A 23,795-nucleotide genomic window follows, 5' to 3' on the forward strand; every position below is an offset into this window, starting at 1 on the left:
TCCATGGACTGTATCACTTCTAATCATCCTGTCAAAGCACAAGCCAGGATAGATTAGAGCTGTGAAAATTTTGGACCTAGTCCTGCAATGTGCTGGGAACTGCTGGGCTGTGAGTCAGGGAACTGCGGATTTAGTTTTGGGTCTGCCACTGACTCATTGTGTGGCTTTAGCAAGTCATTTAACTTTTTGTGCTGCAGTTTCCCCATCTGTGAAGCGGGGATAATTCTACCTGCCTTCTTTTGTAAAGTGCTTTGAGATCCTTGGATGAAAAGTGTCTTAGAAATGCTAATTGTGGAGCGCTCAGTACCTTGTAAGATCAGGTCCTTGTCCTAAATCCACTTCAAGAATTCCCCCCCCCCTTTTTTTAACCCCACTAGAGACTTGATTCTTCTTTCATTTACACTGGTGCAAATCAGAAGTAACTTCCCTGGAGTCACTGGAGCTACCCCAATGCAAAACTGGTGTAATCAGGCCCTGTTCCTGCATCTACTTCTTTGCTGATCATTTTGTAAAAGAAGTGTTCAGCAAAATGACTTTAAACAAGTTTGTTCCTGCCTTGAAAATCATTTGCAAAACCAAGAAAAACACTGCACAATGCGTTAGGTGTAGAAGCAGCTTTGCACCTACCAGGCATGTTTCCCAAGGTCAGGAAATCATCCACAAGGCCCAGAACAGGACATTTAAAGGAGGAAAAAACAAAAAAGAGGTCTTAAAAAAAACGATGAGCAACACGTTAAGATCCGAGGATTCCTTCCGTAAACCAAGCTCCTGCATCAAGCCAAGAGCAACATTTCTTGATGCAAGAATAACTCCAATATGGTAAAAAAAAAAAAAAAGAACAAGAGAAAGAGAAAGGCAGGGTAGGAAGAGGATGTATACAATTTTATTACCAGCAAAACAAGCATGATGCCAGCTGAGAATGCAATTGTTGTGACCACCAGGAAGAAGAATCATTCTCCAGCATGCCGTGGGGTCATGTGCGTCATGTGAGTTTATTTTTAAGTCCGGCCAAACTTCTGTAATTTCCTTCCCAGCCTCACTAAGTAAAAAAATGACGCATTCATGCTAGAGATCCGCATCCTCTTTGAGTTCTCATGGAGTGACATTCACCCCTGTGCAGAGGGCATCACATCTGAACATGGCCTGGTCGCAGGTCAGGCTTCCTTTATGAGTCCTCTCCTGACATTTTTAGTCCTTTCAAGCTCTGCTTGCTTTAGAGTTTTGCAAAATAATCAGTGAAGTGTGGGGGCAACTCACCAAGGACAATGACTATCTGCTCCTTTTCGAAGGAGCGGGGCGGGAGAACTAACAGCATCTAGGTTGATCTTTCCGTTGTTCTATCTTATTTTTCCCCCCACATGCTACCAGCCTGTAAATGACAGGTTTCAGAGTAGCAGCCGTGTTAGTCTGTATCCGCAAAAAGAAGAACAGGAGTACTTGTGGCACCTTAGAGACTAACAAATTTATTAGAGCATAAGCTTTTGTGGACTACAGCCCACTTCGGATATGCATCCGAAGAAGTGGGCTGTAGTCCACGAAAGCTTATGCTCTAATAAATTTGTTAGTCTCTAAGGTGCCACAAGTACTCCTGTTCTTCTTTCAGCCTGTAAATGATACTCATTTACATTTGAATGGACTCTAGTTTTCCATGGGCCATCACCGCTTGAGGGTCTGCTTAGCAATGGTCTCTATCAAATATTTATTGTTGAAGACGTGCTATGTTGTGTTAGTTTTGTGATGTGGTTTATTTTGGGGGAGCTACTTGCAGACAGTAGGAGAGTTTGCTCTCTGCCTTAATCTGTTCGGGACAGAGTTGGTTTCTGGGAAGTGGGCGCTGGTGCTTTGGCCGAGTTTCCCAAAAGAAGGGATTGCCTGACTGTTGTTTGTGTAGGCTGCCTCTGTTCAAGGACCGGGGTATATCATGTAAACAGACAAGTTGCTCTAAGAGTACACCCAGGATCTGCATCACTGATTTCTTCTCCAGTGGAAAGCAGACCTCTAAAGTCCGACATCTATCGCTTGGCAGAGGGGCATCATTATTATTAGAATTCCAAAGGAATTACTATCTTCTTCCAAAGGAGCGTCGAGTCTGGGGGTTGAGTGCCTATCTGCCTTACGTCATGGATTGACAGGGTTCCGTCTAGGTCCCAGCCTGCTTAGGAGTGATTCCTTAGGGTGCCAGACCCCAAGAGTCCACAGTTCCTCCAGGGCAGGCCCGCAGGCTCCATTACTCCGAACCTGGGCCTTTTGATGCCAGTTATCCCTGTCTCTCTGGGTCCCTGCAACGAATCCAACTGAGTCAGACTCCTGCTGGAGGCTCTCAGTAACCATTTGCAGTGAGACTATGCAGTCTTTTCAAGACAAGGTAACAATTTATTAGTCATCTGGCCTGCAGAATCTGCAAGGCCTTCGGTTAGCACAGAAAGCAAAGATTAATACAGGTTCAGACTGGCCTGAGCCATGGCTGTCTTGAGCCATGAGACAGAAGAAACCGTCTATGCTTCCTTTCTGTCTCTGCCCCTTTTAGACCGACAAGGTGGGGGAGATAATATCTTTTATAGACCAACTTCCACTGGTGAGAGAGACAAGCTCTCAAGCTCCACAGAGCTCTTCTTCAGGTCTGGGAAAGGTCCTCAGAGTGTCAGAGATTGTTTAGCATAGTAGCTACCACGTATTCTAAGGGACCATTCCAGGAGAAGTGGCCCGTTAACACCCCTGCAGGCATAGGACAAAAACAGGGGGTTAGTGGGTTACAAATTGTTCTAATAAGCCATAAATCCAGTGTCCTTATTAAGATCATGATTTTAAGTGTCTAGCAGAGTTATGAATTTAAGCTCCCAGGCTTGTCTTGGTGTTGTGCAGGTTTTCATTGAGGACCAGGACTGAGAGGTCAGCTATGGAGTGATCGTTTTGTGAAAAGTGTTCTGTCCTTTTTGTCTGCCAGTCCCAGTGACAGCCCTGTGTCTCTGAGCTCTTAACACAGCCCACCTCTTAACAGAATCACCTGACACCTCTTGTCTGTTCTCCTGCCACAGCCAGGCTGTGTCCACATCCTCAGCGGCCTCTGCAGCTAGGTGTTAATCTTCATCTATTGGGATTCCCAATGTCTCTGTAGAGCAGTGGTCCACAAACTGTGGGGCATGCCCCCCCTAAGGGGGTGCAGAGGAATGTCTGGAGGGGAACAGTGGGGCCCAGACCAGCCCCCATGGGGGGCGGGTGGTGAGACGGGAGTGCCACCTAGCCCCACTCTGACTCCAGTTCCACTCAGGCCACACTCCTGGCCCCTGCTCCCAGTCTCCAGCCCCCACTCTCGGCCCCCAGCTCCTGTTCTTGGCTCCTGGCCATGGCTCCACTCCCAGCCCACGGCCAGGCCACAACTCCGCTTCCAGTGGGGGTGGGGGTGTGTGTGGACACATTGCATCATGGGGGTGGGGTGGGGCGAGAGGCAAAGTTTGGGCACCACTGCTGTAGTGTCTTCCATTCCAATGTGCTGCTTCCATTCCAGCCCTCCCCAGGTATGTCTGCACTACAATTAGACACCCGCGGCTGGCCCATGCCAGCTGACTCGGGCTTGTGGGGCTTGGGCTAAGGGGCTGTTTAACTGCAGTGTAGACAGTTTGGGCTCGGGCTGCAGCCTGAACTCTGGGACGCCCCCACCTCGCAGGGTCCTAGATCCCGGGCTCCAGCCTGATCCTGAATCGCTACACCGTGATTAAACAGCCCCTTAGCCTGAGCCCCGTGGGCCTGACTCATCTGGCACAGGCCAGCTCTGGGTCTTTAATTTCAGTGTAGACACACCCCAATGGCTCTGTGCCTCAAATACCTCCTAGCCTGATTTTCTATGTCCTAGAGAGAAAATGAATTCCCCCCTCCCCCCAAGTGGGTAACCATGCCACAGTGACAGGTGCAGAGTCATACGGATAGCTCGTAAAAACATTACAGAAAATTCCGACATTCGTCTCACCTGAGGCCCCTTTGAAATCCCAGCCCTACACAGGACTAGCTAAACATTATGTTTATACAACACCTTTCTACCTGGAAGATCTCAGAGGAGAGGCAAGCCACCTACTACTGAAATGCAGCCACTTCTGTGGAGCAGCAATGCGATCATTTAACAGCCTGCAGCATGCGAGTTTGAAGTTAAGCAGGACAACAATGAACTCCCCTGCTATTACAAAAAGGGGCAGCAGCGTTTTAACAACCACAAGTGTCACTGGCAGGCAGGCAGCACAGTATTATATACTGCCACCTGCTGCCAGAGAGAGGTATTACATTAGAGCCTGATATTTTGGTGGGGAGATGCCCAGAACGGAATGCAATGCAATATTCCAGCTCGGATCGCACTGTAGTTCGACAGAGGGGGGCTGTTATCTCCCCAGTGGGGACACAATGTCTGTGTGGCCCAAAATTGCACCGGTCTTTGTTGCTGTCATATCATATTACAAACTCAAGTCTAATTCTCTGACCTCGATCACCACTCAATGGGTCTCCATCAGCGTTACTGTTTCTTGTTGCCATTGGCCATGTGTGATTGGGTTATTTCCCCCCAGAGCTATTAGCCTGCTGTTTCCCAAGTTGGATCTCAGTAGGAGCTAAATTCTGGCAGCTTGTAATGCCTGTCCACACAAGGTGTTAGCAAAAGTAAGAGCCCCTGCTTGGACTACCCAGACCTAGGATCTAAGTGTGCCGGAGAGAGTACATATCGTCCGCCCACTACTCCCTCCCCGAGCTAGAGCAGGGACTGGCTGGAGCCTTGCTTCTGCCCCCCTGCACACACAATGGAGCTGATGGGGAGGAAGTTGGAATTTGCTACTGATACAGTATAGGCCAGCAGCAAACTGCTATCCCCCCAGAACAAGGAGGAAACAGGGAGGGAATTGTGCTTCTCCGAGGCATGACTCCTTCCCTGCAATGCTCCTGGGATAGCATAACTATAGCTGTCCCGATTCCGCTTTCCCAAGGATTTCCTTCCCTTTATCACTAGTTATTTTTATGAGATTTTCATTAATTCCTACTTGTTCAAATGTCTTCTCTTTATTTTTCTCGTTGGAGCCAGATTTTAGAATGGAGTTCAGGATCTTTGACTTAGTGTTGATTCCACCATCTACTAGCCTTGCTCCTGGTGTGTGGTCCCACTGATTCCAACAGGACTCCTTGTGGAGTAAGGCACTGCTCCCATTTGGTGCTTTGCCTCTTCCAGCTCTTGTTTAAAAGCTTGTCTCCTCAGGGAAATTAACCAGAATAACAATTGTGAAACAAGCCATTTTAACCTTTTTATAAGCTATTCATTAATTATGATAATGCAGTTATAATTATATTATAATTGCAAGTAGAATCATAAAAATGTAGGACTGGAAGGCACCTCGATAGGTCATCTAATCCAGTCCCCTGCACTCAGGCAGGACTAAATATTATCTGGACCCTCCCTGACAGGTGTTTGTCTAACCTGCTGTTCAAAATCTCCAATGATGGAGATTCCGCAAGCTCCCTAGGCAATTTAGTCCAATGCTTAACCACCCTGATCATTAGGATTTTTTCCTAATATCCAACCTTATTCTCCCTTGCTGCAATTTCAGCCCATTGCTTCTTGTCCTGTCCTCAGAGGATAATGAGAACAATTTATCACCCGCTTTATAACAACCTTTTACGTACTTGAAAACTGTTATCATGTCCCACCCCCTCAGTCGTCTCTTCTCCAGACTAAACAAACCCAATTTTTTCAATCTTCCCTCATAGCTCATGTTTTCCAGACCTTTAATCATTTGTGTTGCTCTTCTCTGGACTTTCTCCAATTTGTCCCCATCTTTCCTGACATGTGGTGCCCAGAACTGGACACTGTACTCCAACTGAGGCCTTATCAGTGCTGAGTAGAGCAGAAGAATTACTTCTCGTGTCTTGCTTACAACACTCCTGCTAATACATCCCAGAATGTAACCCCTAGATCCTCTTCTGCAGTTGTCCTTCCTAGGCAGTCATTTCCCATTTGTATTTGTGCAAATATTATTCCTTCCTAAGTGGAGTACTTTGCATTTGTCCATATTGAATTTCATCCTGTTTCCTTCAGACTATTTCTCCAGTTTGTCCAGATCATTTTGAATTTTAACCCTGTCCTCTAACGCACTTGCAACCCCTCCCAGTGTGGCATCATCCGCAGACTTTATAAGTGTATCTCTATGCTATTATTCAAATCATTTATGAAGACATTTAATAGAATTATTGAAGTAATATAAATGATACTTATATAATAATTATGCTTATTTATAATTAATATATACTTAATCCTCCCTCAGTGCGGAGCGGTGGACTAGATGACCTCTTGAGGTCCCTTCCAGCCCTAGCCATTTTTAGTCTGGAATAGAGTGATTTTTATACTGGAATAGAGGGTCTGTGTGGTGAGTTATTGCCAAATAGCTCATTCCACAATAGTTATTCTGTTTAGTTTCCCCATGAAGACAAGCCCTAAGGCCATGTTCAAAATGTAACAGACGTCTGTTCTGTTTCTGTCTGTTGCAAGCCAGGAGGCATATCAATTTCTGTGGTGTAAGTGAAAGTGACTGATGGTAACTCCTCCAGCTTGTTTGTAGCTCATTTTGTGCATTTGAGAGGAAGGAGGCTAAGGACCTGATTCTTATTTCACTTACACCAAACCAGCGTTAAACCAGTATGAAACCAATACTGGAAAGACTCCATTTACTTCCATAGAATTTCTCCTGATTTACACTGGTGGGAGGAGAATCCAGCCCTGTGTCTCTATTTGTGCATCGATCCTGTGAGTTTCATTTGGTAATTGAAATCACTGCCCGTTAGTCAGGTGGAACATATTTCCCCCAGAACATTGGATCTCTTCAGCAGACTCTAGTCTAATAGATGTCTCATGATAAAGTCCACGATGAGGCGATTCTTCAGTATCAATAATTAGCTCAGCTCTGGGCAGATTTAATTAGCTGGGCTTTGAAACTGGGGTGTCTCCTCCCATGCCCTTCCTTCATTCTGCTCAGGCACTGCTAGATGTCTTAGAAAATCTCACGATGGAATATTAATTAGAACATTAACAGAACCCAGCTAAATAGACTCCTCCCCAAGGTGCTCTTTTCCGGCTGTAGTATATAACAAGGCTCCAGGGACACTAGCCACTTTGCTAATCTTCAGGGAGGTGTCCACGACGTGGCTGTCACCATGATGAGTCCTCGGGTTTTGCTTCTGCTGGTGCTGGTGGCTCTGGCTCTGAGCATCTGTAAGTACAGTATTACCATGAGTTTATAGGTGACGATTGGAAGAAAATTGTCTAGTGATTAGAGCAAAGGCTGGGGCTTCCTCAGTCTCTCTTGTGGAAGCTGCTCCACTCTGCATAAACATTTAAATCCTCATTGGGCACGAGAGTGAGTGAGAAGGAGTCGGTAGTCCATTGGTGAGGGCACCCACTTGGGACACCTAGGAACCGGTCCCCATGCTTCAATTGCTCTTTCAATAGTTATCCAGAGGGACACAGCTTCACCAGGCGAGACTGAGAGCACCCAACAGCAGAATATGCCATAGCTCAGTGATTAGAGCCTGCTCTGGGAGGTGGGAAGCCCCTGTTCAATTCCCTCGTCCCCTTCCAGCAGAGCGGGGACTGAACCTCGGTGTCCCACATCCCAGGTGAGTGTGCTAATCACGGGGCTAAAAGTTACAAGCTGAGTGGCAGCACCTCTGCCTCTGGCTGCTTTTCTGTGGAGCGAGGTAGATACCTAACTCACCCCAGCAAGAGGCAGTGTAGGTGCCTAAGTCCCCTGGCAGCAGGAGATGGCTTCTGGTTCCTGTATCGCAAGGTGTGTGTCCTGCTCGTGAGCTGCAAATGGGAACCCATCCCCTGGAGTCAGGCAGCTTAGATGTCTATTGGCTGGCTTAGGTGATGCCCCGCTGAGCAGGCTGGCTTTTTGTGGATTACACTGTAAGGTGCCTATCACTCCCCGTTCATTGTATAGGAGCCTAGGTGCCTAACTCGGGCTTTGTGGATCACAGGGTGTTCCGGTGATTTTTCTAGGTGCCTAAAAGTTAGGGGCTGTGATGCTGAGCATTGCACTGTCTAAGAGCTTTTCTACATGAACATTTAGTTGGCAGGAAGCTGGTGTCTGAGTCTACCCCGCACTAGCCTGCTGCCGACTAATGGCCCATGTGGACTCTGCTGATGCACATTAACAGTTTGTTAATGTGCTTTGATCTAGTCCTCTTGGAAACAGGACTGTTAACCTGCATCAGCAAGGTGCATGTGGACAATTTAGCCTGGTTTACACTAGGAAATTGGGTCAGTTATAACTATGTTGCTCAGGGGTGTGAAAAGCCGACCTAACCCCCAGTGTAGACAGCACTAGGCTGACAGAAGAATTTTCCTGTTAACCTAGGTCCTGCTTCTTGGGGAGGTGGATTACCTACACCCGTCGGGGAACCTCTCCCGTTGGCGTAGGTAGCATCCTCACTGATGCGCTGCAGCGTTTTAAGTGTAGACAAGCCCTTAGTCCATGGCAGGCTAATGCAGCGTTGACTCATACCCCAGCTTGCTGCAAGCTAAATGTTCATGTAGCGAAGGCCTAAGTCCCTAAGCCAGGCCTTTGTGCCTCAGTTTCTTCATCCATAAAATAGGGATAATACTCATGCGTTTCTCAGGGCTTTTGTGTCAAGTGGTTAGCTAACATTTGTAAAGTGTTCTCCCATCCTTAGAGTAACACAGCAAAACCTGCACAAAAGACCACCCTGTTGGGCAACTGAAGAGAATGCCCCCCTCCCCCCCAAACTATTTCCAAATGTATACTCAGCATTTACCAGGAAACAACTCTGTTATACCACCAACTGTTGTCAGTCCCTTGAGTGGTCTCTTACGATTGGTTTTACTGTGTCCACATGAGCTCAGCGCTTTTCTTCTTACTGGATGTGGCTTACCTCTGAGAAAGATTTTTAACAATTGGAGTTCTCATCCAGAGACAATATTGGGGATTATTGTGGGAGCCTGTCAGGGGATACACTCACTGCTAGGGCGCCTCCTCCTGGCTGCTCTGGGGATTAGCTCCATCCAGGAACAACACCCCCTTCTGTCACTCACTCATTCGCCCTGCTGCCTCTCTCTGCGACTCAGGGTGCTCTCTCTTCATGGCTTGGCCCCCTGGCCATGTCACTATAGTCCTCCCCTTCCAGAGTAGCAAAATCCTATCAGAGTCAGACAACAGTCCCAGGCAGCCTTCTGCTCCACTGCCCACTTCCCCAGTGGCCAGTGGGGAACCCGGGCCCACCCTCTACTCCGCGTTCTAGTCCGGGAATCCCAGGTCTGCTCTCTCCCAGACCCTGTTGTTCTTTCCCCAGACTCCTTCCTACGTCTTCTGGCTCCCCGCCCTCTCTGGGTTTACCAGCCCAAACTCACTGACTACTTAACTCCATAGCCCCAAATATACCTCCCTGCTCCCACGGAGTGACTGGAGACTACCCCCCTGCAGTCCTTTTCTGCTGCTGACTTCCTGCCTTTATACCAGCCCCACCCATTCCTTCTCTGCTGGGCTCAGTCTTCAAACAACCTTTAAATCTCTGGCTCTCCCCCAGGTGCAGCCTATCAGGGTAATTAACTGTACAGGAAACGTGATTTTTTCCATTGTCAATCACATCAGGTATAGATAGGCATCTCATTTCAAATGATTCTGGTAAGGTACTGTCACTATGTGGGGCGTGTAATCTAGTAGTTAGCACAGAGGCCTAGGAGCTAGGACTCCTGGGTTCTGTTCCTGGTTCTGCTATTGACGTTCTTCTGTGAGCTTTGGCAAGTCATTTAACCTCGCTTTGCCGCAATTTCCCTATATGAAAAGTGGGGACACAAGCACTGACTCCACAGGGATGTTGTCATACTTAAATAGTACGTGGTTCAAGAAAGAATTAGATCAGTTCCTGGAGGAGAGGTCCCTCAATGGCTATTAGCCAAGATGGTCAGGGACGCGACCCCATGCTCTGGGTGTCCCTAGCCTTCAATTGCCAGAAGCTGGGAGTGGATGATGGGATGGATCACTTGCTTATTCCCTGTTCTGTTCATTCCCTCCGAAGCACCTGGCACTGGCCACTGTCGGAAGACAGGATATTGGGCTAGATGGACCATTGGTCTGACCCTGTATGACTGTTCTTATGTTTATGGTCTTAATTGATATTGGTGAAGTTGCCTTATACGGTGGTGTGACGTTCCCCTGGTGTTATCTGGAGCGGTGATCTACTAGGTCACTCCAATCCTCGACTCTGGGAGCCAGTCTTACCCTGCTCTGCTGTGAGAAACCCCACTCCTGGGCTGTTCACACACAGCCTCTGGCATGTAAGCTGCTCCTTGGATTGTGCAACCAAATGACACTAGCCAATGTCTCCGGTCTCAGACACAACCCTAGGAACCTCCGTCTTGCAGTGTCCAGTTATGCCCACTGGATGCTGCAAGCTTAAATGAGTTCGTCAATTTAACAAAGAAATTGATACGTACCAGGTTTGTTATCCCCAGGGGAGTCTCTGACACACTTCAGACCAAACGCACTGCTTCAGGTAGAATAAACAAACAAATTTATTAACTACAAAGATAAATTTTAAGTGATTATAAGTCAAAGCATAACAAGTCAGATTTGGTCAAATGAAATAAAAGCAAAACACATTCTAAACTGATCTTAAGACTTTCAATGCCCTTATAAACTTAGGTGCTTTTCACCACAGGCTGGCTGGTTGCTTATCAGCCAGGCTCTCCGCTTTGATCAGTGCTTCAGTCGCTTGGTGGTGGTGTGTGTAGATGTAAATGGAAGAGAGGGGAGCATGGCAAACGTCTCTCCCTTTTATCCTGTTCTTTCTTCCGTCTTGACGTTGCCCCCCTCCTCTTCAGAGTCAGGTGAGCATTACTTCGTCATAGTCCCAAACTGTCCAACAGATCCTTCGTTGCTGCCTAGGCCAGTGTCCTTTGTTCCTGTGAGGCTGGGCTGGGTTTGTCCCATACATGCCCTGATGAGGTGTGAACTGCCTCTCTGCTCTTGGAGAGTTTTGCCTGGGCCTCTGTTCCTGGAGAGTTTTTGCCTGGGCTTGTTTTAAGCCATAAGGACACATTTTCAGCCTCATAACTATATACATGAAATTACAACCTATAACACCACTATAACAACAATGCTCCGTGCATCATGAACCTTCCAAAGACACCTAACACAACAAACTTTGCATTGGATACCACACAATCATTTTACAAGGACGAACATGGGGGTGCAGGGTGTTCCCATGAGGTATAGAGTGTCACAAGTGGAGATAACCAAAAAGTGTGCATTCCCCAGAGAGTGCTTTGGAGACCAGAGCTGCCAACTCCTCAATCCAGCGCTAAATTTACCGTGGGACAGATGATGAAATGTAACAAATCCTCCTCCCGCTACTCCCTCCCCCGCCATCAGTGTTAACTTCTGCTCTTGCTTCATCCGGCAAGGTGATGGATTCTGCGCTATAGGACTCTGGCCCCGTGCATGTGACATTTTTATGCAAGAGTAGAATGTAGGCCTGGTGATAGGATGGTGGAGTGGTAGTTTTTGCACGCAACCTCCTCAGCCCATCTCTAATAGATCCTGTATTGTCTCTTTAAGGACCAGACCTGCCATTGAAGTCAATGCCCAAACTCCCCTCCATTTCAGTGGGAGCGGACGCAGGTCATTGAAGCGATGCTGATTTACACCAGGGTATAAAAGATTTCCCCCCACAGGTCCAATCTTGCACTATTTACTCCCACGAATAACCCCACTGAAATTAATGCACCCGTAGCAACAGGGTCACACCAGGCCCAGTGGGACTATGAGTTGCCACCTCAGGCCCTAAAATAGCAAGTAGATTTATGAGAGGAGGGTTTGTATTTTTGTGTCAGTTGCAAGGAAACGCTTAAATGCCAGTTTTTTATTTCTCCAGGTCTGGGTGTCGGCACTGGAAACTGGGGCTGTGCCAATTACCGGGGTTTCTGCCGGGCCGCCTGCTTTCCCCAGGAGATTTCTCTGGGCCCCAAGGACTGTGCTGGAGAGTTTGTGTACGTCCCTATTGATACAGCTCTCACCTTTGTACCCTTCCTGTTCCGGCCCTTCCACAAAAATGGAGAGTTTAAAACGCTGAGGGTAGGCCAGGAACACTGGCAACGCGCTATATCTGATTACGATCAAATGCAGCAGACTGCTGCTAACCTCAATTTTAACCTTGTAGGTCCCAGTCTGTATGTCAGGGTTGCCACCTTTCTAATTGTTGGTAACTGGACCCCTGAAGCCCCGCCCCCTGCTCCACCTCTTCCCCCAAGGCTCTGCTCCTGCCCCACATCTTCTCTCGAGGCCCCACCCCTCTCCACCTCTTCCCAGAGGCCACGCCCCTTCTCTGCCTCTTCCCCTAAGGCCCCTCCCCCATTGCTCGCTCCTCCGCTCCCCTTCCCCCGTCACTCACTGGATCGTCTCCACCTCCCTCTTCCCCCAAGCTGGGCTCTCTCTGCTCCGGGGCTTGGACGGGAGCTGCTGCAGCCTGACAAGGTGCCTGCCTGCAGGTAGGAGGTGGCCCCGGCTGAGCAGGGGCTGGCGTGGGTTAATGACCAGGCGCCTCCTTCCACCCACAGTAACCGAACTTTTGGTGTCAGTACATCTGACCGGACACTGCCAGGTCCCTTTTTTGACCAGACTTTCCGGTGAAAAAACAGGCATCTGCGAACCCTCAGTGGCACTCGGACACAGAAGCCAAAACCCGGAGGGGAGGCAACCCTAATGTATGTTGTGGGCTGTGATAGTTTTAGGGCCAGCCACTTACGGGAAACATGATGAGACACAGTAATCCAGTGCATTATATATTCCCCTGTTAGAAAAGCTTATCCTGAGGCTATGTCTATGCTCTGACAGCACAACTGCGGCGACATAGCTATGTCGCTGTAGCGTAGACACTTCCTACAGCATTGGAATGGGCTTTTCTGTCACTGCAGGAACACCACCTACCTGAGCGATGGTAGCTGGGTCAACAAAAGCATTCTTCCACTGACCTATCTGCGTCTGCACAGGTCATCAGAATTATGAATTTTTCACATCCCCGAGTGCCATAGCAATGTACACCTAACTTTTATGTTTGAGTATCCGAGGGCTTGTCTATACTGCCCGCCAGATCGGCGGGCAGCGATCGATCCAGCGGGGGTCCATTTATCGCGTCTAGTCTAGATGCGATAAATCGACTCCCGAACACGCTCCTGTCGACTCCGGAACTCCACCGGAGCAAGAGGCGCAGTTGTAGTCAATGGGAGAGCGTCAGCAGTTGACTCACTGCAGTGAAGACACCGCGGTGAGTAGATCTAAGTATGTCGACTTCAGCTACGTTATTCACGTAACTGAAGTTGCATAACTTAGATCAATTTCCACCCCTCCCCCCCAATGTAGACCAGGCCTGAGATCCACAGGTGTTGAAGTCCCACTTAGGATGCCATTTTGTAACAAACTCTGCTGATGACAATACTATTTGTGTGCGAGCCAGTGGCCCGGAGACTAGCGTTCAGGGCAGGGCATCAAGAAACTTTGGTTCTAGCCCTGACTTTGCTACTCACCTTGGGTAACTCACTTAAACTACTGGTGCCTCATTTTCCCCATGTCTACACTGCTATACCAGAGGTCTCACTTGTGCTACCAGTAACTTGCTTTCACCATGTGTCTTGATTTTAGTGAGGCCGTTGGCACAATCCCCCAGGATATTCTCATACGCACACTAGGGAAATGTCATTTGGATGGAATTACTATATGGTGGGTGCACAACTGGTTGAAAGACCATATTCAGAAAGAAATTATCAATGGCTTGCTGTCAAACCGGGAGGCCGTATCTAGTGGGTCCCACAGGATTCAGTCCTGGGTCCAATATTATTCAATATTTTCATTAAAGACTTGTATAATGGAGTGGAGAGTATGTTTACAAAATGTGCAGATGACACCAAAGAGAGAGGGATTGCAAGCGCTTTGGAGGACAGGATTAGAATCCAAAACGACCTTGACAAACTGGAGAATTGGTCTGAAATCAACAGATGAAACTCAGTAAAGATAAGTGTGAAGTATTTCGCTTAGGAAGGAAAAAGCAAACACACAACTACAAAATAGAGAATAACTGGCTAGGTGGTAGTCCTGAAAAGGATCTGGGGGGTATAGTGGATCACAAATTGAATATGAATCAACAATGTGATGCAGCTGCGAAAAAGGCTAATATCCTTCTGGAGTGTATTAACAGGAGTGTCATATACAAGACAAAGGAGGTTACCGTCCTGCTCTACTCAGCACTGGTGAGGCCTTAGTGCAAGTACTGTGTCCAGTTCTGGGCACCACACTTTAGGAAAGACGTGGACAAATTGGAGAGAGTCCAGAGAAGAGCAACAAAAATAATCAAAAGTTCAGAAAACTTGACCTATGAGGAAAGGTTAAAAAAACTGGGCACGTTTAGGGCTGAGAAAAGAAGACGGGGGGGGGGGGGGCGCTTCAAATATCTTAATGGCTGTTATTAAGAGGACTTGGATCAATTGTTCTCCATATCCATTGAAGGTAGGACAAGAAGTAATGGGCTTAATTTGCAGCAAGGGAGATTTAGGTTAGATATTAGGAAACACTTGCTAACTATGGACCAAGCATCCCAGGGAAGTTGTGGAATTCCTGCCAATGGAGATTTTTTGGGAACAAGTTAGATAAACACCCCTCAGGGATGGCCTAGGTTTACTTGACCCTGCCTCAGCACAGGGCGCTGGACTAGATGAGCTCTCCATGTCCCTTCCAGCTCTACATGTCTATGATTCCATGATCAGCATTTCATTTTACTATATCTTTTAAAAGATTTAAAAAGGGGGAAATGAGTAGCAAATCATTTCCTTTTCTTCTGGTTGCACATTGTAATGTTTATTGTTGTTTTTTTTAATCAGCTGCTGTGTGTCAAGTGCTTCTGGATAAGAGTGCCTTAGCCCAAGGAGTCGATGGTACATGAGATGAAGCCCCACAGGAACTTTACTGGCCTTGGGAAGAACATAATTATCAGCAAGTCCTGGAACCTGCACAAAACCTTCACTGTTTCATTACAATGAATAGCGTGTGGATAATTTTGGTCTTGATCCTTCCCATTGAAATCAATGGGAAAATCCCTATTGACTTCAATGGGAGAAGGATGGGGCTGTTTCTCTGCCTTCTGTAATAACATTTATCCAGTGCAGCAGCATAAGTACCAGATTTGGCTTTATGATTTTGGGAACCTTCAGTCAGATTATAACCTGCAGGGGGCACACCCATCTCTGTTGTCTCTTTTCATCCCCCACTCACAATCTTCCCCCCCCCTCCTTTTTCTCTGCCAAATGGACACATAGGCTATAGAGTACCGATCAATGTGCTCAAAGATGAAGTGGACTCAAAGTCCCCAAGTTCATTGTGAGACTGTCCTGCCAACTGGTGGGTCTGGCACACTGGGATGGCCCACAAATTTCACATATTCCTAAAACCAACCCAGATGTTCTGTGACAGGCCCTGTTTCTTTAGTTTAGGGATCAATCCACTACAATGCTTGACTGATATTTCAGTAAAAAGAACAGGAGTACTTGTGGCACCTTAGAGACTAACAAATTTATTTGAGCATAAGCTTTCGTGGGCTATAGCCCACTTCTTCAGATGCATAGAATGGAACATATATTGAGGAGATATATATACACACATACAGAGAGCATGACAAGGTGGGAGTTGTCTTACCAACTCTGAGAGGCCAAGTAAGTAAGAAAAAAAAACTTTTGAAGTGATAATCAAGATAGCCCAGTACAGACAATTTGATAAGAAGTGTGAGAATACTTACATGGGGAGATAGATTTCTGGGCTATCTTGATTATCACTTCAAAGGTTTTTTTTCTCTTACTTAATTGGCCTCTCAGAGTTGGTAAGACAACTCCCACCTGTTCATGCTCTCTGTATGTGTATATATATCTCCTCAATATATGTTCCATTCTATGCATCCGAAGAAGTGGGCTGTAGCCCACGAAAGCTTATGCTCTAATAAATTTGTTAGTCTCTAAGGTGCCACAAGTACTCCTGTTCTTTTTGCGGATACAGACTAACACGGCTGCTACTCTGAAACCTGATATTTCAGTGATCGCTACAGACCCTGCAACAGAGAGGCTCATTTCTGAAAAATGAGGTTTATGATTGTGCTTCAGATTTCTAACAAATCTTGTCAGGGTGGGCTGAGGGCTCATACACTCTGGTGATGGGTGCCCCTGTAAGAACACAGATAGCTAGATTAGCTAGAGAAAGGTGTCTGCAAGGGATTAACTAAAAAATTAGCACATACCTGATTTCAGGACATAATGCAAGGAAACGTTATCCTGCCTTTGACAATGCACCGCATACAAATTGTTATCATGTGACTTCAATACCATAGACTCACAATGACTGGCACACTATATGACATGATAATGGGATACAATCTTTCACCAGTTCAAATCCAACCCCTGGTCAATATAACCATATAAGGACTCTAAACTATTGTTGTATGTAAAGTAAATAAGGTTTTAAAAATGTTTAAGAAGCTTCATTTAAAATTAAATTAAAATCCAGAGCCCCCCAGACCGGTGGCCAGGACCCAGGCAGTGTGTGCCACTGAAAATCAGCTCGGCACGCGTGCCATAGGTTGCCTACCCCTGGTACAGATCTTATTGGAAAGGTATCCAGATCACAAATGCCACCCAAACTGGCACAAACTTATTCCCTTCTCCGCAAAAAGACCAAGGTTTGGATATTAGTGATACCAGCTGGGTGAGGTAGTATATTTTATTGGACCAAATTCTGAAAGCTTGTCTCTCTCTCACCAACAAATAAACAATGTTACCTCACTCACCTTGTCTCCCTTATATCCTGGGACCAACATGGCTACAAGTGCACAGCATACAAGGTTTGGATAGACATGGAGACTGAACTCACCCCTTTAAGTGGTCTTTCTGAACTCCCTTCTGACTCAAGTGTCTTCTCCAGCTCAGGGATGAAGCATATTTGAAGAGGAAACTCACACAGATAGCAGCAGATACCACAGAGATAGGCACTACATAAAAACCTGAATAGAACAGATTAGTTCTGTGGACTAACAAAAATGTTCAGGTTCCAGAAACTCATTTCTCCTACCACTGTGTACAAGTAAGTCCCAGTGAAGTCAAGTCGTTATTTGCATCCGGTGGCAAAAGAATTGGGCTCCAACATTGTCAATTGGTGGGCCCTTCACCTGCACTACATTTTCTTAAAGAAGAGTGGTCTATTCGCTCATCATGTCCATCTCTCTGGCTGATGCAGGATTATTCTCCACAGTACTGTATATATTTGCAGCAAAGAGTCCTGTGGCACCCTATAGACTAACAGACGTATAGGAGCATGAGCTTTCGTGGGTGAATACCGACTTCTTCAGATGCAAGCTCATGCTCCTATACGTCTGTTAGACTATAAGGTGCCACAGGACTCTTTGCTGCTTTTACAGATCCAGACTAACACGGCTCCCCCTTTGATGCTTGTATATACTTGGGCACACAATAAATGAATGACCCAATTTGTAGGTGACACCTTTTCATTGGACTAACTGGAAGGCAAAAATAAGTCAAGTGTGTGATTCTTGACAACTGCTGGTTTATTATTTCTAGTTAGGACCATAACTGGATATTAAATTGGCTACAATAATGGGGTGGGGAGAGGGAATTATTTTTTGACAGTGTAATCAATTGTATTCCTTACAGAGCAGTAAAAACCTTGCTTGAGAATGTCGCTGGAGTGTTTCTAGTGGATGCAGGTTAAAAATATCTGAAATAACATCTCTGTTCTCTTCTCTGATTATTGAATTGCATTTTATTGTTCAGGACAAATAAAGGTTGTTTAATTGGAAACTGGCACCATATATCACTGAAGTGTTCGTGTAAGAGCAGGTCACCACTGAGATGCAGTGTAGGCTGGAGACATAACTCCTATAATTACTATGCAATTTAGGGTTAATCATGTGTTAAAAATTGTTCAGTCCAAAACTGTAATTGTTATGGGTGTACTGGGGACATGATGCTGTATCCTATGCTGTATGAACTGATGTACGTGTCAGAATCAGACCTGTGTAACTGCGTGATGGGTCTTTCTGCTTTAGCTCAAGTAGCAAGGATGTGGGCTTTTGGAACAGGAAGATCTGAGTTCTCTCTCAGCTATTGCTGTGTAGTTCCTAGGTGCAGGATCCCAACAACCGTGAAGTCCTAGATGGCCACAGTTTTGCTACAAATCCTTTCCTGCCACGCCCACCCATCATTCTTCTTGAATCTCTTCACTAGCTTCCTGTCTCCTTCCCCATTAAATTCAAATCCCTTTTTTTTCACTTTCAAGGATAGTCTTTGCTCTTGCCTAAATCGCTGGTCTAATCCTCTGTCCCCTCCAGCTAAGCCCAATGACACACAACAAAGAAGTGCTTGTTTCACCCAGTACCTATACATGCTAGCCAGTTCATTACAGTACCAGTAAAGTGCCCCCAATTCTATTGTGATGACAAGAATGTTCTGAATGCATATTCACCTCCAAATCTTTGCTTTCTACTCTGCAACTTTACATCTACATAGGAAAATTATGAATTACAATGGACCATCTGTCACTACTGATGAGAGTTAGAAGATGCCAGTGCAGTTTAGTTCTAAGACTAAATAGATGGCGCTATGAACAGTAGCCCACTACATTAAGCACACCAAAAATCAGAAAACACCAACTGTAAACACTTGAGAATTAATATTGTGGTGTAATTATTCATATGGCACTCCCAAACATGTTAGGTGCTTTATAGACGTTATCCCCTTTCTTAATACTTTCTTAATCTTATTCTTTCTTCTTAATCTTATTGAGATTGCAGGAGCAGCTAAAGTCTCCAATCTGGGATCAGGGCCCCACTGTCCCATGCTCTGTAAAATGAGTAAAATAAAGACAGTCTCAGATTTGGGGCTCATAGGCCATTTTAGTCCATTGTAGTCAACAGGAGTTTTGCTCTTGATTTCAACAAGAACAGGGGCAGGATACAGAGAATTTACATTCTAGGATTATGACAAGCCACAACAGGGTGATAGGCAAACAGAGGTGGGATGGAGGACAGGTAACAGTGCAGATGGGTATGTGAGTATACATTAATAGACTGAGTGCTCAGAATAGCCACCAGCCTAAACTTGTTTAATCCTTATCTGATTTCTCTCCTATTACTAACCTTTTCCTGTTATCTAACATTTCTGATCTTTCTTTATGTTTCTAACACCTTCCTATTTTCTTTAAATTTGTTTGTGAATTTGAATTATTCAGACAGTACTGGTGTTCTGTGTTCACCTTGTCATTTGTTTTTGTGGTTTTCCAATTTGCATGTTTTGTACTTTTGCACCTCCATAACTCACCATGCATAATGTCAACAAACCCATACAGTGTTGTTTTGGCTATTTTAAAACTTCCTAGGGTTTCTATGTTGTGTGCATGTCAGTCATTTAATAAACTTTAATGTTTTGTTGTCTTCTAAGGGAAGAATTGTAGTTGTTAATTACAGTAGACTGTATACTTCTTAGGGAAGAAAACAAGTTTCTTTGGAAATAGAGATTTCAATACTCTAAGGTTAGTTAAAAAAAACGCTGCAAAAGTCCATAGGCCTCAACTTCTGAAAGAGCTTAAGTATGAAGTGACTGATGGCTAACAGAAGTATAAAATCTCTCATTAAAAACATCCACCATTCCAGAGGATTGGAGGGTAGCAAATATATCTATATTTAAAAAATGCTCTAGCACTGGTCTGGAAAATTATAAACCAGTAAACTTTACACCTGTACCTGGTAAGCTGGCTGAAATGATAAACAGCAAAACCAAAAACCTGGAAGATCAGACCTAACCAGCAAGGTTTCTGCAAAACAAAATTGTTTTTCTCTTATGTCTTAGAATTCTTTGAATGTGTCAATAACCTAAGGAATGAAGAACCAGTTGATATATTTAGATTTCCAAAGGAGCTTTGACAAAGTCCTGCACAAGCGGGCTACTAATGGAGCTAAGTAGTCATGGCATGAAAGGAAAGTAGTGTCTTGGATCAAAATTGGCAATGAGAGAGAAAGTAAAGGGTTGGATTAAATGGTCAATTTTCCTTAAAGCACAAGGTTAGCAGCAGGCATCTCAAGGTTCTGTACTAAATCCCATGTTGTTTAATAGATTTATTAATGATCTGGAAAGGGGGCAAGGTGAGTAGTGAGGTAGCAAAATTTGCAGATGATACACAGTTATTTATATCAGTCAGGACCACATTGGTCTGCAAGGAACCTGAGACAGACCTAAACAAGCTAGATGAATAGGCAACACAATGGCAAATTAAATCAGTGTAATCTACATTAGAGAGAAAAAAATTAAATTACTTATATACTTTACGGGGTTCTAAATTGCCTGAATCAGATAATGAAAGAGATTATGGCTATGGTGGCTTGAGGCCCTGCAAGATGTCATGGCTGGGGGTCCTTGGCGGGGGGGCAAGGCTCAGGAAGGGGGTGCTGGGATCATTGGGGATAGGAAGGTGGGGGGACTGGGATCATTGGGGGTGGGTGTGCCAGGGGCTCTGGGCAGGGGGAACTTGAATCGCTGGGGGAGGCGGGCAGTGGGGCTCAAGGCAGGAATCACTGGGGGAAGGCGGGTGGGGGCTTGGGTCGCTGGGGGAACTTGGAGTGTGGGTCACTGGAGGCTCGGGGCAGGGATCACTGCGGGGGTGGAAGGGAGAGCTCAGGGTGTCACTTGGCGGATCAGGGCAGCTCAGGCCAGCGGTCACTAGGGGGAGGGGGTCTCTGAGGGGCTTGGGCCAGGGGTCATTGGGGCTGAGGCAGGAGGCTCAGGGCCGGCTCACTGGGGGGCTCGGAGCAGGAGGCTCCAGGCAGGGGTCACTGGGAGGCTTGGGTCGGGAGGCTTGGGTGGGGGTTCAGGTCAGGGATCACTGGGGGACTCGGACCAGGGGGCTCAGGTCGGGGATTACAGGGGGGCTTGGGGCAGAGGTCACTGGGGGGCTCGAGGAGGGAAGCTCAGGGTGGGGGCGACTGCGGGGCATGAGGCGGGAGCCACTGGGGGACTTGAGGCGGGAGGCTCCGGGCAGGGCTCACTGGGGGGCTCGAGGCAGGAGGCTCGGGGCGGGGGTCACTGGGGAGCTCGAGACGGGAGTTCGGGGCGGGGCTCACTGGGGGGGGTCGGGGTGGGAGGTTCGGAGTGGGGGTCACTGGGGGGCTCAGAGCAGGAGGTGCAGGGCGGGCAGTCACTGGGGGGCTTGGGGCAGGAGGTGCGGGGCAGGGGTCACTGGGGGCTCGGGGCAGGAGGTTAGGGGCAGGGGTCAGTGGGGAGCTCGGGACAGGAGGTTCGGGGCAGGGGTGACTGAGGAGCTCGGGGCGGGAGGCTCAGGGCAGGAGGTCACTGGGGGGCTCGGAGCGGAAGGTTAGGGGCAGGGGTCAGTGGGGGGCTCGGGGCAGGAGGTCCGGGATGGGGGGTCAGTGGGGGGCTCGGAGCGAGAGGTTAGGGGCAGGGGTCAGTGGGGTGCTCGGTGCGGGAGGCTCGGGTGGGGGTTCACTGGGGGGCTCGGAGCGGGAGGTTGGGGCGGGGGTCACTGGGGGCTCGGAGCAGGAGGTTAGGGGCGGGGGTTCACTGGGGGGCTCGGAGCAGGAGGTTCGGGGCCGGGGTCACTGGGAGGCTCGGTGCGGGGCGGAGGGTCACTGGGGGGCTCGGGGCGGGAGGTGCGGGGCGGGGGGTCAATGCGGGGTTCGGGACGAGGGTCACTGGAGCTCGGCTACGGGGGGGGGTTCCCGGCCCCGCGCCCGCGCAGACACCAAAGCAGAAAGCGCCGCGCAGAAAACAGGCGGGCAGGGGGCGGGGACGAAGACGAAGACGGAGCGTGCGGCGGGTTGTGTCCCTGCGCGGCCGCCGTAGCACGCCCCGGGGGTTGCTATGGAGGCGGCGGGGCCCTGCTTTCCCGGGCGCTGATCCGCGCGGGAAGCGGCCCGGCCCGCGCCCCGGCACCATGGAGGACGAGCTCTACCTGGAGAACATCGACGAGTTCGTCACCGACCAGAACCGCATCGTGAGAGGCGGGGCTGCGGGAACAGATTGCGGGGAGGGAGGCGCTCGGGAGCGAGGCGGCGGGGTTGGGGCTGGGGCTGGGATTCAGGAAGTTGGGGTAGGAGGTGGAACTGGGAGGCGTTGTGGGGACGAGCACACTGGGAGCGGAGTTGGGGGATGAGGGCACTGGGGTTGGTGGTGGTGATGGGCAGGATGCGGGGTGCAGGGGGATGTGCGGGAGGGGAGTTGGGGGAGGGGGATATGGGTTGGTGGTGGTGATGGGCAGGATGGGGGTGCAGGGGGATGTGCGGGAGGGGAGTTGGGGGAGGGGGATATGGGGTGGTGGTGGTGATGGGCAGGATGGGGGGATGCAGGGGGTTGTGGGGGAGGGGGATATGGGTTGGTGGTGGCGGTGGTGATGGGCAGGATGGGGGGTGCAGGGGGTTGTGGGGGAGGGGATTTGGGGGAGGGGGATATGGGTTGTTAGTGGTGATGGGCAGGATGGGGGGGCAGGGGGTTGTGCGGGAGGGGAGTTGGGGGAGGGGGATATGGGGTGGTGGTGGTGATGGGCAGGATGGGGGGATGCAGGGGGTTGTGGGGGAGGGGAGTTGGGGGAGGGGGATATGGGTTGGTGGTGGTGATGGGCAGGATGCGGGGTGCAGGGGGTTGTGCGGGAGGGGAGTTGGGGGAGGGGGATATGGGTTGGTGGTGGTGATGGGCAGGATGCGGGGTGCAGGGGGTTGTGCGGGAGGGGAGTTGGGGGAGGGGGATATGGGTTGGTGGTGGTGATGGGCAGGATGCGGGGTGCAGGGGGTTGTGCGGGAGGGGAGTTGGGGAGGGGGATATGGGTTGGTGATAGTGATGGGCAGGATGGGGGAGATGCAGGGGGTTGAGGAGGGGAGTTGAGGGATGGGAGACACTGGAGGGTAGCAGGGATATCCGGCAGTTGGCAGGGAGGAGGTTGCAATGCAGTTGGATGGATTCCATGACTCCTAACTCACTCCCACTAGAAGCAGCAGCACTGGGCTCACAAAGCACCAATAGAATAAACTCCTAGTACCAAGGCCCTACCCTGCACCACCTCCCATGTGTTAGACCAGCTTTGTGGCAAGTTCTGTCTCCTATCATTTTTAGGAAGGAGCAGCACAACTGCAACCTAGTGGTATGGGAATGTAGGTGGGGCAGGACTCTGACCTTGCATCGCTTATGAACCTGGGGAACGTTTTACCTGCTGAACAGCATTTCCAGCAGTGCTGCATGTCCACCTCATAATGCAGAACACATGGATAAGCCGGGTATTCCTTAGAGCTACAAGCTTGGTGTCTTAGATAAAAATGTACTGCCACTTGTGCCGTACTTCGCTTTTAAAGGCACACAATTCAGTTACATCAATATCCGCTTTATTGGAATAATTTAAAGAGGGCACTTTTTAGGGAGAGCTTCCGTCCTGCAGTTTTCTAGTCAACTATTTTGACTGTAGAGAACTGCCATAAATTTTGTTATAAAGTATTTTTTCCAATTTTTCTTGTCCTTCCCTATACATGAACTATTTTTGCTAAAATCATTGTTCCTAAAATCACCATAGGGCAGAGACAAATGAGGAAAAACTTCAACCCAAAAGGTGAAAGTTACAAGTGACTGAAATCAGATTTTGAATGGAAACAGTTATACAACCTTAACTAGGTTTCTTTGTATTACAAAAATACTTAAGGCCTGTTATGGTTGG

General features: G+C 48.1%; 1 protein-coding gene and 2 long non-coding RNA genes across 4 annotated transcripts in view; 2 read left to right on the forward strand and 1 right to left on the reverse strand.

The window, feature by feature from the left end:
* LOC112060638 (uncharacterized) overlaps positions 1-18,759 on the forward strand; it is a 31,930-nt gene extending 13,171 nt beyond the window's left edge. The window contains exons 2-3 of the long non-coding RNA XR_010601293.1: positions 11,917-12,031; positions 14,912-18,759. This is a non-coding gene — a long non-coding RNA (uncharacterized LOC112060638). The remainder of the gene's footprint in view (positions 1-11,916; positions 12,032-14,911) is intronic.
* Positions 3,674-17,086, reverse strand: LOC122172885 (uncharacterized). The gene is made up of 3 exons (XR_006173430.2): positions 16,944-17,086; positions 10,478-10,530; positions 3,674-7,232 (listed from the first exon to the last, which is right to left on the reverse strand). It is a non-coding gene; the product is annotated as an uncharacterized LOC122172885 (long non-coding RNA).
* Positions 18,760-21,872: 3,113 nt separating the features above from the next.
* POLD3 (DNA polymerase delta 3, accessory subunit) overlaps positions 21,873-23,795 on the forward strand; it is a 42,768-nt gene continuing 40,845 nt past the window's right edge. The window contains exon 1 of one of the 2 annotated variants that reach the window (XM_008175453.4): positions 21,873-22,091. In XM_008175453.4, coding sequence (XP_008173675.2) covers positions 22,032-22,091 — 60 coding nt within the window. In that variant the 5' untranslated portion in view covers positions 21,873-22,031. The remainder of the gene's footprint in view (positions 22,092-23,795) is intronic. The other variant, XM_008175454.4, reaches the window with a different exon arrangement.

This window comes from Chrysemys picta, chromosome 1 (genome assembly GCF_011386835.1).
Source record: "Chrysemys picta bellii isolate R12L10 chromosome 1, ASM1138683v2, whole genome shotgun sequence".
Classification (NCBI taxonomy): Eukaryota; Metazoa; Chordata; order Testudines; family Emydidae; genus Chrysemys; species Chrysemys picta.